At 34.0% G+C, this 15,596-nt stretch overlaps 1 protein-coding gene across 3 annotated transcripts in view; it reads right to left on the bottom strand.

Moving 5' to 3' along the window:
• LOC112649496 (uncharacterized) overlaps positions 1 to 14,766 on the bottom strand; it is a 290,778-nt gene extending 276,012 nt beyond the window's left edge. For all 3 annotated transcript variants that reach the window (XM_025431847.2, XM_025431846.2, XM_025431848.2), the window contains exons 1-3: positions 14,649 to 14,766; positions 14,092 to 14,197; positions 11,287 to 11,429 (exon numbers count right to left, since the gene is read on the bottom strand). In XM_025431847.2, coding sequence (XP_025287632.1) covers positions 11,287 to 11,365 — 79 coding nt within the window. In that variant the 5' untranslated portion in view covers positions 11,366 to 11,429; positions 14,092 to 14,197; positions 14,649 to 14,766. The remainder of the gene's footprint in view (positions 1 to 11,286; positions 11,430 to 14,091; positions 14,198 to 14,648) is intronic.
• Positions 14,767 to 15,596: the final 830 nt, after the last annotated feature.

The raw sequence follows: 15,596 nt of genomic DNA, 5'->3' as shown, positions 1-15,596 counted from the left end.
TAAACTGGATATAATTGATATTTATAGACTGTTTTATCCAAATATAGCAGAATACACATTCTTTTATCAATATAGACCACTTTCAGGATCATCGACTATGCCTTAGCACATTTAAAAGAATAAAAGTCAAAAAAAAAAAAAGAATAAAAGTCATACAGCATCTACTGTTAGGCAATAGTGGAGTTAAATTAGGAATCAATAACAGGCAGAAAGATATCTAGGAAATTTAAAAAATGGAGATTAAACAGCCTACTTCTAAATAACATGTGGGTGAAAGAAGAAATCTCCAGAGACATTTAAAAATTATCTTGAAAGTGGAAATACAACTTATATATATTTGTGAGATACAGTGAAAGCAGTGCTTTGAGAAAAATTTAGAACATTGAATGCATACATTAAAAATAAATATCTAAAATAAATAATCTAAATTTCCATGTTAGGAAACTAGGAAAAAAAGTAAAAGTTAAATCCAAGGTAAGCAGAAAATAATGAATTAAAAAAATAGAGAGGAAATTATGATTTAAAAATAAGAAATCAAGAAAATCAACAAAAACCAAAGCTTGGTTCTTTGAAAAGATCAATAAAATTTGCAAGCTTCATAGAAACTAACTAAAAAAATCCTCAAATTACTCATTTCAAAAATGAAGGAGGGAATATCATTACAGATCCTACTACCATTAAAAGGATACTCATGCAATAAGATGAACAAGATTTACGTTATTAAAGAAATTGAATTAATAATTAATCAATTTCCCAAACAGAAAGCATCAGTTCCAAATGGGTTCAATGGTGAATACTGCCAAGTATTTTGCAAAAAAAATTACACGATTTCTCTACAATCTCTTCCAGAATGTAAAAATACTTCCTACTCATTCTATGAGGCCAGAATTACTTAATATCAAAGCCAGACAGAGGATCAAAAGAAAACTACAAACCAGTTATCTCTCATGAACATAGATGCAAAAATCTTCAACAAAATATTAACCAATGGAAGCTAACAATATATAAAAAATAATTTATACCACACTCAAGGGAATTCATCCCAGGTATGCAAGGCTGGTGGTACAAGATTTGAAAATCAGTGAATGTATCCGTCATATCAACTGTCTAAAGAAAAAAATTATACTATTTTATCGAAAGATGAAAAAACATTAGACAAAATCCAAAACCAATTCATAGTGAAACTCCCAGCAAACTATGAATAAAAAGGAACTTCCTCAACTTGATAAAGAAAATCTATAAAAAAAAAACCCACAAAAAGTCCTTATAGCTAACACCTTACTTAATACTGAGAAACGTGAAGCTTTTCCCCTAAAATCAGGAAGATGGCAAGGATGTCCCTTCCTAACACTCCTTTTCAACATCAAGCTAGAAGTCCTAGATAATGCAGTAAGAGAAAAAGGGGAAATAAAAAGTATACCAATTGGGAAGAAATAAATCTCTTTGTTCACAGATGACATGATTATATAAAAAATCCAAAGGAATTGAGAAAAGAAACCTGGTAATAAGTGATTTCAACAAGTTTGGAGGATACAAAGTTAATATACAAAGGTCAACCACTTTCCTATCTATCAGAAATGAACAAGTGGAATCTGAAATTTAAAATACAACATCATTTATACTAAGAACTCCAAAAAATGAAATAGTTATAACAAAATCTGTAAAAGAAAACTCCTGAAACTAAGAAAAAATTATAGCAAGGTTGAAGGATACAAGGTTAATATACAAAAGTCAATTACTTTCCTATATACCAACAATGAACAAATGGAATTTGGCATTAAAAACACAATACCAAAAAAATAAATAAATAAAAAAAAATAAAAACACAATACCAGGGTGCCTGAGTGGCTCAGTCAGTTAAGCATCTACCTTTGGATCATGTCATGATCCTAGGGTCCTGGGATTGAGCCCCATTTTGGGCTCCCCACCCAGCAGGAAATCTGCTTCCCTTCTCCCTTTGCCCCTCCCCTGCAACTCGTTCTCTCTCTCTAATAAACAATAAAATCTTTAAAAAAATAAAACACACTACCATTTATATTAGCTCTTCAATAAATTAAATACTTAGGTATAAGTCTAACAAAATTTTTTTAAAGATCTATTTTGAGGAAAACTACAAAATTCTGATCAACAAAATCAAAGAACTAAATAAATGCAGAGATATTCCATATTTAGAAATAGGAAGATTTAATACTGTCAAGATGTCAGTTCTTCCCAATTGATAAATATATATATAATATATATAAAATAATATACAAATATATATTATTTGTATATATTACAAATATATACAATATATTTATATATATTACAATAATATAATATATATTATGAATATATAATATATATTTGTATTTATATAATATATAAATATAATATATAAATATATATAAATATACATTATATATATATATATATATATATATATATATATATATATATGATATAATCCCAACTAAAATTTCAGCAAGTTATTTTGTGGATATCAACAAATTGATTCTAAAGTGTTTATGGAATGATAAAAGACCCAGAATAGCCAACACAATATTAAAGGGGAACAAAGTTGGCAGACTGATACTACCTGACTTCAAGATTTGATATAAAACTGCAGTAATCATGATAGAAAGAATAGTCTTTTCAAAACCATTAGGGAATTGTAAACTAAAACTCCACTGAGATACCATTACACACTTATCAGAATGGTCCAAATCCAAACCACTGATAACAAATGTATGATGTTGAGCATTTTTTTCATGTGCCTGTTAGGTATCTAAATGTCTTCTTTGTAAAAATTATTCATGTCTTCTGCCTATTTTTAATTGGATTGTTTGCTTTTAGGGTGTTCAGTTTTATAAGTGCTTTACATATTTTGGATACTAACCCTTTCTTAGATAGATCATTTGCAAATATCTTCTCCTATTCTATAGGGTGCCTTTTAGTTTTGTTAACTGTTTCCTTTGCTGTGCAGAAGGTTTTGATTTTGATGAAGTCCCAATGGTTTATTTTTTTGTTTCCCTTGCCTCAGGGAGGTTGTTACAGCCAACGTCAAAGAGGTTACTGCCTATGTTATTCTCTTGGATTTTAATGGTTTCCTGTCTCATATTAGGGTCTTTAATCCATTTTGAATATATTCTTGTGTATGGTGTAAAAAAGTGGAAAATAGCATGGAAGTTCCTCAAAACATAAAAAATAGAACCATCCTACCATCCATTAATTGCACTACTAAGTGTTTACCCAAAGAATACAAAAATACTAATTTATAGGGATATATGTGCCCCAGTGTTTATAGCAGTGTTATCTACAATAGCCAAATTATGGAAACAGCCCAAATGTCCATCAACTGATGAAAGGATAAAGAAGATGTAGTATATATGCACGATGGAATATTACTTATCCATAAAAAGGAATGAACTCTTGCCTGTTTTAACAACATGGGTGAAACTAGAGAGTAGTATTATACTAAGTTAATAAGTCACTTAGATAAATAACAAATACCATATGATTTCACTTATATGTGGAATTTAAGAAACAAAACCAATGAGTAAAGGAAAAAAAGAGTGGCAAACCAAAAAACAGACCCTTAACTACAGAGAACAAACTGATGGTTATCAGAGGGGAAGTGCGTGGGTGGATGGGTTATATAAGTGATGGGATTTAAGTAACACACCTTTGATGAGCATTGGGTATTTCTAAGTGTTGAATCACTAAGTTGTCCACCTGAAACTAATATTACACTGCATATTAACAAACTGGAATTTAAATAAAACTTAAAGAAAACAACAAATGTTGTCAGGATATGAAGCAACAAGAGCTCTCAGCATTGCTGGTTAGAATGCAAAATGACACAGCCACTTTGGAAGACAGTTTGGCCGTTTCTCACAAAATTAAACATATTTTACCATAAGATCCAGATCACATTCCTTGGTATTTACTCAAAGGAGTTTAGAACATGTCCACACAAAAACCTGCACCCAAATGTTTATAGCAGCTTTATTCCCAATTGCTAAAACTTGGAAGCATCCAATATATCCTTTAGGAGATGAATGGATAAATAAACTGTGGGACATCCAAACAATGAATTATTATTCAGCAGTAAAAAGAAATGAGCTATAAAACCATGAGAAGGCAGGGAACAATTTTAGAAGCATATAACTAAGTGAAAGAAGCCAATTTGAAAAGCTACATACTGGGGGACCCCTGGGTGGCGCAGCGGTTTGGCGCCTGCCTTTGGCCCAGGGCGCGATCCTGGAGACCCGGGATCGAATCCCACATCAGGCTCCCGGTGCATGGAGCCTGCTTCTCCCTCTGCCTATGTCTCTGCCTCTCTCTCTCTCTGTGTGACTATCATAAATAAATAAAAAAAAAAAAAATTTAAAAAAAAAAAGAAAAGCTACATACTGTATAATTCCAACTACATGACATTTGGAAAAGGCAAATCTATGGAGACAGTAAAAAGCTAAGTGATTATCAGTTGTTAGGTTGTGTAGGGGCCAAGGGCAAGCCACCTAAAAATGCCACTTTGACATATTGATTATCTTAAACAAAAGTTACTTAAGAAATAGGCAGTGCAAGGACACAAAGATTCTCCTATTTCCCCAACACAGGAAATAAATCTTTCATATGAAAAGTACCCTCCCAGGGACGCCTGGGTGCCTCAGTGGTTGAATATCTGCCTTCCGCTCAGGGCGTGATCCAGGAGTCCTGGGATCAAGTCCCACATCAGACTCTGCAGAGAGCCTGTTTCTCCATCTGCCTGTCTATGCCTCTCTCTGTGTGTCTCTCCTGAATAAATAAATAAAATCTTTAAAAAAAGAAAAGTACCCTCCCTGTACTAAGAAGTAGAAACAGTCTTATCGTCAGAGATAGGATTTTTTTTTTAGAAATAGGAAATTTAAAACTGAGAAAGATATAGTAACAAGCATTCATAGTTTTTAACTAATCTAGTATCACAGCCCACATACTCAGAATTCCTTGCTAATTAAAGCTCCCAAATATCTGTTTTCTTTATCCTGTCAATTCCTCACAAGTTTATTGTCTTTTTGTCTGAAGAGTCTAAAAACTGCCTGCCTTGGTCATTTCTTTAGTTTTCAATTTCAATATCAGGTCTCCTTGCACATGTAACAAAACTTTCTGTTTTGTTTTTGTTTTACTCCTGTTAACCTGTCTCATGTAAATTTAATTCTTAGTTCAGAGGGAAGACCTGGAAGGGTAGAAGAAGAAGTTTTCCTTTCCTTCAGGTGAAAGGAGGAATGAATAAACAGCATAGAGAATTTGGGGGGCAATAAAACTATTTCATATGATACTACAATGGTAGGTACATGTCATACATATGACAAAACTCCTAGTATGTACAATACCAAGAATGAACCCTAATGTAAATTATTGGCTTTGGGTGTTAATTGTGTGTCAATTGTAGGTTGATCAATTGTAACAAAGGCATCACCATGGATTGGAATGTTGATTGTAGGGGAACAGGGAATATATGAAAACTCTTTTTTCGCTCTACTTTGCTATGAACCTAAAACTGCCCTAAAATACAAAATATACTTTTTAAAAAACAACTCAGACCTCTAGTTTCTATTATGATTGAGGAGGAAGATTGGGTTCCACAAATAAGTAGAATTCTTTTAAATAGAGATTCACTATTCACTTTATATACTGGATATTCAGATATTCTCAGTCCTCTTACCCATAGGCCATTACTAAAAATAAAGATCACCTTGTTTTGTCAGCTCAAGTTTGTTGGAGGCATGGTGGAGATTGAAAAAAATCACAGAAGCTTTATAATGCTATGCTTTTTTGGTGAAGAACTGCAATCTTTGAGAAAGCTAAGAACATCTGCTTTGGAAGAAAACTATAAAAAAGATACTTAGGAATTTCTGTAAATATAGTCACTTTCCATCAACCATTCAAAACAAAAGCAAAAGGTCTATAAGCAGACAAAAAGAAATTGATGGAAACAAGAAGAACACTTATACAAATTATTTCAAACTGTGGTGGATGCTAATACTGTCAAAATATTGCAGATATATGTCTAAAAAGTTGGTGCTTAACTACCTGCTAACTCTGACAATCAACAGGGAAAATTACTATTCTTCATGGCAAGAATGTGTTCCTAGTCTTTATATCTCCATGCTTTTTTTTTCTTTATGTATACTATACAACTATGACTTCTCACTTAGGATAAACTGCTTAGGTGCTTTAAATCTGAGCAATATATTTTTATGTGTGGGGAAAGATTGAAGACAAAAGGGGAGAAAGATATGCTCATCACACATTAATGATTTATTACCTAGTTAAGAAGTTCTTTGGTCTGGAATACTGGTGTATAAACCATCTGACTGTCATGATATACAAAATAGAATATATATATGTATATACATATAATATATATATGTATTTACATATGTACATATATATTTTCCGAAGGAGAAAGTCTATAGTTTTCATCAAATTTTCAAAAGGATTAGGACTTGTGACACTTAAATGTTTAAGAAATCGTCTATGCAACGCAATAGGTTGCTGGCATCTATAACAGACTGTTAAGCAAAACAATTACATCAGTATATCCAGTAATAGCATCTGAAGCTCTGAAAGCTAAAGCATCTCCCCAAGTGCCCAACTTACTATTTGAATGTAAATAACCTACTATGGTAAATTTGGTACAGGCAATCTATAAATAGTAGTTGTAATCATCCCAACCTGGTCTTAATTATCAGGACCAAATCTCCATCCCCAGAACGTGAATAAGGATAGAGACCGGGAAGGGTGGCATCGTTCTTTCTTTCTTTCTTTTTTTTTTGCCAGAAGTGTCTATAACTATCCTATTACTCAATATTAGCCTTGACATGAGATAAAGACAGCACAGCCAGTAATCTGTAAAATATAATTTAGGAAGCATTTGAAAGATTCTTATTCACAAATAAAAACTTTCTCTTTTGTTAATGCATCATATTTCATAACTGGTGATTTGTACCCAACCTTTTCCAAAATCTATCTATCTGTCTATGTATTTTTATTATTTCAAGGAATAGGCTATAACAGTTACTTGGTCTCTTTCCTGACTTTTTGATACCTACTATTCTTAATTATTTGTAATTTAAAAAAGTCCTTCTGCTCATTCACAAGTCTCTTCCAGAATGATTTCAGTATTGCATAGTCACTATAGCAGAATGATTTCCCTCTCAAATATCTTCTCCCATTCAGTAGGTTTCCTTTTAGTTGTGTTGATTGTTTCCTTCACTGTACACAAGATTTTATTTTGATGTAGTCCCAATACTTTGTTTTTGCTTTTATTTATCTTGCCTCAGGAGATATATCTATAAAAATGTTGCTAACAGACACACTGGAGGATGCTCAACATCACTCATCACAAGGGAAATACAAATCAAATTACAATGAGATATCAGTCAGAAAGGCTAAAATCAACAACACAAGAAACAGCAAGTGTCGGCAAGGATGTAGAGAAAAAGGAGCCCTCTTGCCCTGTTCGTGGGAATGCAAACTACTGCAGCCACTCTGGAAAACAGTATGGAGGTTACTCAAAATGTTAAAAATAGAACTACCCGAAGATCAAGTAATTGCATTACTGGATATTTACTCAAAAAATATAAAAACATCAATTCAAAGGGATATATGCACCCAGATGTTTATAGCAGCATTATCAATAATAACCAAATTGTGAAAACAGCCCAAATGTTCCTAGACTGATGAATGGATAAAAAAGTGAGATATATATTATTCAGCCATAAAAAAGAATGGAATCTTGCCATTTGCAACAACACAGATGGAGCTAGAGAGTATAATGCTAAGTAAAATAAGTCAGCTAGAGAAAGACAAATACCATATGACTTCACTCACATATGGAATTTAATAAACAAAAGAGCAAAAGAAAAAAGAAAAGAGAGAGAGAGAGGCAAACCAAGAAAGAGACCCTTAACTATAGAGAACAAATTGATGGTTACCAGAGGGGAGGTGGGTGGGGCGATGCATTAAATAGGTGATGGGGATTAAGGAAGGCATTTGTCATGATGAGCAACAGGTGATGTTTGGAATTGTTGGATCGCTATATTGTACACCTGAAACTAATATAACACTGTTAACTATATTGGAATTTTAATACATGGATACATACATACTAAGAAGTGTGATTATACCTCAATAAAATAAATTTTATTTTATTTTTTTAATTTTTAAAAAGATTTTATTTATTTATTCATGAGACACAGAGACACAGGCAGAGGGAGAAGCAGGCTCCTCACGGGGAGCCCGATGCAGGACTCGATCCGTGGACCGGGATCACATCTGAGCCAAAGGCAGATGCTCAACTGCTGAGTCACCCAGGCGTCCCAATAAAAATAAATTTAAAAAATAAATAAATAAATAAATAAATAAAAAATTCCATGTCAGTCACATGGAATATTACCCAGGCATCCAAAAGAATGAAATCCTACCATTTGCAACAATGTTGATGGAGCTAAGGTGTATTATGCTAAGTGATTCTACAATTAAATCCACACCAAATGGAGTTTCTATGGGAATCTTTGTTAATTCTGAGGACAACCTGAGAGTTTTGGAAAGCACAACATCTGAACTAGACTAGAAATGCAACTTGAGGTCATGATCCATCTACATGGCTCAAACAAATAAACACATATAAAATGAAAGACTAAATAATGATTTTACTAAACACTGGCAGTCTCAATACCAGTTTATTCCTCTAAAGTCTATTTTAAGTCTCAAACTGCACCCAAACTTCAATAGATAATGCTAAATGAGTAATACTCCTAAAGTAACCTGTTTACACATGGTAATATCTTGTATATGCTATAATAACAGTTCCTTGAAAAATCCTCTGGCATTCTCAGGTTTTGTTTTTGTTTTTTTGCATTTTCAGTTTTAATGGTGCTATCTATCCTGTTCTAGGTTTTCCCCTCTAAATTAACTGTGTTAAAAGATCTTCAGTAAGTCAAATTATTATAACTATCTTTGGTTTTCTGTTCATATAATGGAAACCATTTACCTTTTTCTTTTTTTAAGATTTTTTATTTATTCATTTGAGAGAGAGAGAGCACAAGCAGGGGGAAACACAGAGTGAGAGGGAGAAGCAGACTCTCCACTGAGCTGGGAGCCTGATGTGGGGCTTGATCCCAGGACCTGGAGATCATGACCTGAGCTGAAGGCAGATGCTTAACCATCTGAGCCACCCAGGTGCCCCAACCATTTACCTTTTTAATAATGTAACTTACCACTAATCAACAACGGAATCCAAGCTGGATACCAATAAAGTATTGAGGTCTGGTGCCTATAATTTATAGCCTCTTTGTTTGAAATTACTTTCTTTTACAATTACTGTTATAAGAATATGCCAATATCACCAAACAAAAGTTAACTAAGAATGGCAACCTGAAAGTTTCTGGGCATTAGGCCGATTTTATAGGAAAAATTGAGAATGAAATACTAACATTATTTGGTCAATAATAACAAAAATATTTGCTAAGCACCTAGTCTTTGCAAGGTATTGTGCTGAGCGTTGTCAGAGATACAAAGATAAGTAGAATATTACATTTTGTTTTCAAACTATTTGCAATTTAATAGGAAAAAGATAAATACACACAAATACAATGACAAGTACAAAGTGCTTTGGAATGTAAAGAAAATATTACGGAAGCACACGGGGAAGAAGACATTTCTTCTTGCATTGGTATCTTATCAGTAGTTTGCAAATGCAAGGTCTAAACCTTATTTTTTTAAGATTTTATTTATTTATTAGACACACACACACACACACACAGAGAGAGAGAGAGAGAGAAGAGAAAGAGAGAGAGGCACACACACACACACACACACACACACAGAGAGAGAGAGAGAGAGAGAAGAGAAAGAGAGAGAGGCTCCATGCAGGGAGCCTGACATGGGACTCGATAACGGGTCTGCAGGATCACGCCCCGGGCTGAAGGCGGCGCTAAACCGCCAAGCCACCGGGGATGCCCAAGGTCTCAACTTTAAAAGGAATTATTCAGAAAATAAATAGCAATGTAGCTGAGAAAACTTGGAATTTCTTTCCAAAAGCGGGAACCAATATTTTATTCCCTAAATTAGTGATGAGGGTGATGTTAAAATGTTTGTTTTCTGATGTTAAAAATTATAAAAGTTAGGATTAAAGTGTGAACCAAGAAAACTTGGGGTTTATTCTTCATTTGAAATTCCTCTGCATTAAAATAATTTTATTGACATAATTGAAATTATTTTTATAATAAACACATTGTGCTAGATAACTGTATGAACTTGATTTATTGGGAGGGAAATCTTACTGAATGGAATTTTATGGATGAGGAACTAAAATTTCAAAAAGATACTATAATTCTGTAATGATAATATATTATTTTCATCTTTGTAATACCTAATCCACTATGCTTAACACAACAGAATATATTAAACCAGTTTTACATAAGGAAAACTCTGCAATAGAGCAAAGTGTCATAGTAATTAATCATCACTAGAATAGTTTCTGTAACTAAAAAATGGTAAGCCCTGCCAATCTGTCTTAAACATCTCCTTGGTATGATGCTAATAAAGACAGCAGATAATAAAGATCTTTGGATCCTTCCTCTCTCTTAAATCACTGGGCATATTATTTTTAGTACATATTCATGTAAACACCAAGTGATCGAGGCAGGAATAGCACTTGCTCAAAGGTAAACTATATACCAAAGATAATAAATTATAATTAATAATAAAATTATTTAACTTAATTACATTTAACTCATCCTTTCATTGCATAAATTCCTTTACACAATCCATTCTCTTCAGTCAGCAATGGCTTCTTCCAATGTAAATCATATCTGTTAGCGCATTTTACTGTTTATTTAATGTCATTATTTTAGAGTATTTGATTGCTTCCAATATTTGCATATTATGTCGATTAAGAACAAAATCACACATTAATATGTTAATTTAAAATAATATATTAATTCTAATATTCATACAAAAACATTAATCAAAACAAGGAAATTATTCTTGGAATGTGTTTATTAAAACACAATGTTATGACCTTAAAGTTACAAATTTCAGGTTTATTTTTTTTTTTTTTTTTTTTTTTTTTTTTTTTTTTTTTTTATTTTTATTTTTTTTTCAAATTTCAGGTTTAAATCTTTAATATTGAAGCATCCTCTGTAAAAGACTGCAAAATAATGTTTTTATGCACTAATATTCTGTGAATTCTGGTCAGCTGAGCCTGTAAGAGATGAAATGTGATGTGCAGAGCTAAGAGATTTCAAAACATCTTACCTTCTATCCACACATGAACTTCAATAGGAGAGGATGTCACAGTAGGATGTTGTGGAAGAAGATGAAATGATTGTGCCATGTCTCAGAATGGATGGGGAAAATCCTCTGGCATTTAATGTTTAAGGCTTATATTATCCAATAAGCTAAGAATGGAATAACAAAACTTAATCAGGTTCAGGTATCATCTATTCATACAGACTATATTATATTAACATATGCTGTCAGGTGTGGGAGTTTGAGATAAAGAGCCCACCATTAATTAGTTAACTAGTATGTATTATACATGTCTTTAGTAAAACACAAAAACTCAAATATAAATCTTAATGAAGTACTGATATGGTACAATGTGGATGAACACTGAAAACATTATGCTAGGCAAAAGAAGCCAGACATATAAGGTTGCATACTGTCTGATTCCATTTAGTTGAAAATTCATCATAGGTAAATCCATAGACATAGAAAGATTAGTCATTGCCAGGAGCTGGAGGCAGATAGGAAGAGTGACCGTTTAATGGGTACAGGGCTCCCTTTTGGGTTAATGAAAATGTTTTGGAACAAATAAAAGTGATGGTTGTACAACATAGTGAATATATTAAATACCTCTCAATTGCAGACTTTAAAATGGTTAATTTTGTTATGTAAGTTTTACCTCAGTAAGATAAAATTTAAAAGGCAAATATATCTGTATATATCTGACACAACTTCTGTCCAAAAATAATTGTGAATCTATTAAGAAGGATCAAAAGCACATGAACAGCATTGTTAATTAGCTTGAGACAAGTACTCTACAGAAAAAGTGCTAAGGAGTTTATGCTTAACTGCAAGGAAAAGAGACAGCTTCATGCAGAAGGTGCCATCTGAGTCAAGCCAAAGACTAGACAAAAAAGAACCTTGAGAGAAAAACGATAATGATATCTTCCCTACCGACATCAGGAATGTCTTGTGAGATCAATGAAAAGAAAAAAAAATGGGAAGGAGAACCCTTTTTAAAAATATAAAACAGGGGCACCTGGGTGGTGCAATCAACTAAGCATCAGATTCTTGGTTTCAGCTCAGGTCATGATCTCAGTGTCCTGGGATAGAGCCCAGTGCAGGGCTCCATGCTCAGTAGGGAGTCTACTTGAGATTCTGCCTCTCTCTATACCCCTCCCCCCAGCTCTCTCTCTCTCCTCTATCTCTCTCTCTAAAACAAATAAATCTTTTTTTTAAGTAAAACATTCATTATGGAAATGTGAATCATTATTAGTTCTGGTAGTTTTAAAACTCCAATTTGTTGCAGCTTGCAGTTTTCCTATCTGTATTACTCAGCTCTTGAAACCAAGATACAAAGGACACAGTAATGACAATTTAAAAAGTAGTGTTGTCTAATTGTGATAATACTGTCAGAATCAACTGTTTATCCCTTCCATTTACCATCTTTTTTTAATGATTTTATTATTTATTCATGAGAGACACACAGAGAGAGGCAGAGACATAGACAGAGAGAGAAGCAGGCTCCATGCAGGAAGCCTGAAGTGGAATTCGATCTCGGGACTCCAGGATCACACCCTGAACCAAAGGCAGGTGCTCAACCGCTGAGCCACACAGGCGTCCCTGTTTACCATCTTTAAACCAAATTTTATGACCTTGTATCTAGAAATGCTTTACAAATGTAAATCATTGATGTTCACGTTAAACTAATAGTCTATAATTATAGCTAAATCCATGCCTGAAAAAAAACTTAAACACGGGTAGCACTTTCCCAGTATAAATATGTATGACGAAATCAGATGAGTGGTGCTGCCATATTTTATTTCTTCACTCAGCCAATGAACTCAGGCTCTGCATTTCAGAGCCACTTGTTGAACTACTACAGCATATTTGTGTTTATCTTGCCCTGCAAGAAAACTGGGTTTGAATCTGAGTATCTTTTAAACAGCAGAAATGACAAGGGAGTGCTTTCTAGAGCAGCACTGTCCAACAGAACTTTCTGCAATATTGGAATATTATACATCTGCACTATTTAATATAGTAGCTACTGACCACATACAGCTATTAAGCATGAAAAATGTGGCTAGTGAGACTTGAGAACACAATTCCTAATTTCATTTAATTTTAATTGATTGAATGTGATTCACATTTGAATGTGATCACAATTCACATGTGATTACCATACTGCACAACACAATTCTAAAACCTCTAATCAAGCAGAGGGTTACATACATGGTAGACAATCTTAGACTGAAAATGAGGGCTGCTAGGGGAATAGGAAGAGCTGAAAGAATCTTAATGCTTACTATCAGGTTATCTGTAGGCTTAAAATGCACAAGGGAAAGGAGGGGAAATGAGTGGGAAAAATTAGAGAGGGTGACAAAACATGAGAGACTCCTAACTCTGGGAAATGAACAAAGGGTAGTGGAAGGGGAGGTGTGTTGGGGGGATGGGGTAACTGGGTGACAGGCACTGAGGAGGGCACTTGATAGAATGAGCACTGAGTGTTATACTATATGTTGGCAAATCGAACTTCAATAAAATTTAAAAATAAAAAAATAAAAAATAAATGCACAATGAGGGCAGCCCAGGTGGCTCAGTGGTTTAGTGCCGCCTTCAGCCCAGGGCCTGATTCTGGAGACCAGGGATCCAGTCCCACGTCAGGTTCGCTGCGTGAAGTCTGCTTCTCCCTCTGCCTGTGTCTCTGCCTCTCTCTCCTCTCTGTATATTCTCATGAATAAATAAATAAAATCTTTTAAAAAAATGCACAATGAAAGTGACAATGGGTTTACCAATACCAGCAAGTCCCTGGTCCTTCTCTGATTTCCCCTTCACCTGAGGTATGAAGGTAGAAGAGACTGTACAGAGTGGGGGCAGCAAAGGAAAGGAGATTTGGGTAGCCTCCAGTGGTGAAATGAATCTCCAATAGGTTTCAGTCACTCTGAAAAAATAAAAATATATAAGGTAAGACAAATATATAGTGAAGTGGGATCCCTGGGTGGCGCAGCGGTTTGGCGCCTGCCTTTGGCCCAGGCCCTGGAGACCTGGGATCGAATCCCATGTCGGGCTCCCGATACATGGAGCCTGCTTCTCCCTCTGCCTGTGTCTCTTTCTCTCTCTATCATAAATAAATAAAAATGTAAAAAAAAATATAGTGAAGTTCTCACATTCAGCAGAGAATGTTAAAATAAATAGATATAAATCTCATTTCACTCAAGCACATTCAACAATAATGTGCTTACTATGTGCCAGGCACAGGAGATTTCATTGATTTAAAGATGTGATTGTGTTTTATATAATTGTGCAACATCACTTAAAGTCCTCTGATTTCAAGGAAAGGGGTATGCAGTGGTTTCCCAAGTCTTTTCTTTTTTCTATGAACATTTACATACTTATTGAATGTATCTAAATGACGTTTTCTTCCTTTCAGCGTTTCTTTGTTCTTTCCAGTTTCTGTTGTTTTCTTCCTTTAATCTCAGTTCAGAAGAACTTTGCTCATTTTCTCCTCCTAATAGACAAATATAGCTATTTATTCATATAGCTATTTATGCAAAATATTCACCAAGGTGTTCCACTCAGCTTTAATAGAGTCCCCTCCCCCCATAAATTAGAAAGGAGGAAAATAAAACTGCCAAAACAAACACCAAGAAAAAAATAAAAATTAATGATATATGATATTGAAAAATCTCCCTCCTCGAGATTTCAGTGTCTATTATGAATATTCACTAGATTTTTAAAAAATTAAATTACATTCCTTTATGTTGAAAGGCTTGGGTCAGTTCTATCTCCTATGTAGGGTGATAAACTAGACGTTAAATAGTCCCTAATTGTTAGCATTTTAATTAAGCCTAATGTATTACACACACACAACCACAGAAGTCCTATTATCCATATCCTAGACAATAAAGTGTTAGGATTTAAAACAAACAAATTCTAAATTAAGTCATCGGCCTTTCCGAGCATGGTGGATTTCTTTTTCCATAAGAGAATAATATAAAATAATGCTGAGATGAATTACTATATTATTACTATAAGGAGAGAATCACTGACTCAGGTGATTTAAAAAACAGAGATGATAACTAACCAAAACGTTGGAATTCGACGGTTGGAATTAACTGCCATAGAAATGGCACAGAGATTGATGAGGCCTGTCAACAGTTAAAACTCTGTGGGAATTTTCCCTCATGTTTGAACTGAAGTCAGCCTCTTCTGAACTCTCGCACCTACCCCCTATTTTTGTCCTAGCTCTGACCCAGGCTGTTCCTGTGAAGGAGTCTCTGAAGACTTTTACCTCAGGGAGCATCATCCAGTCTACCACTGAATCCCAATGAGTTGTCAGT

The sequence above is a fragment of the Canis lupus genome, chromosome X (genome assembly GCF_003254725.2).
Source record: "Canis lupus dingo isolate Sandy chromosome X, ASM325472v2, whole genome shotgun sequence".
In the NCBI taxonomy this organism is placed as follows: Eukaryota; Metazoa; Chordata; class Mammalia; order Carnivora; family Canidae; genus Canis; species Canis lupus.
Note: the sequence above shows the minus strand (reverse complement) of the source record. Positions and strands in the feature narration are given on the sequence as shown.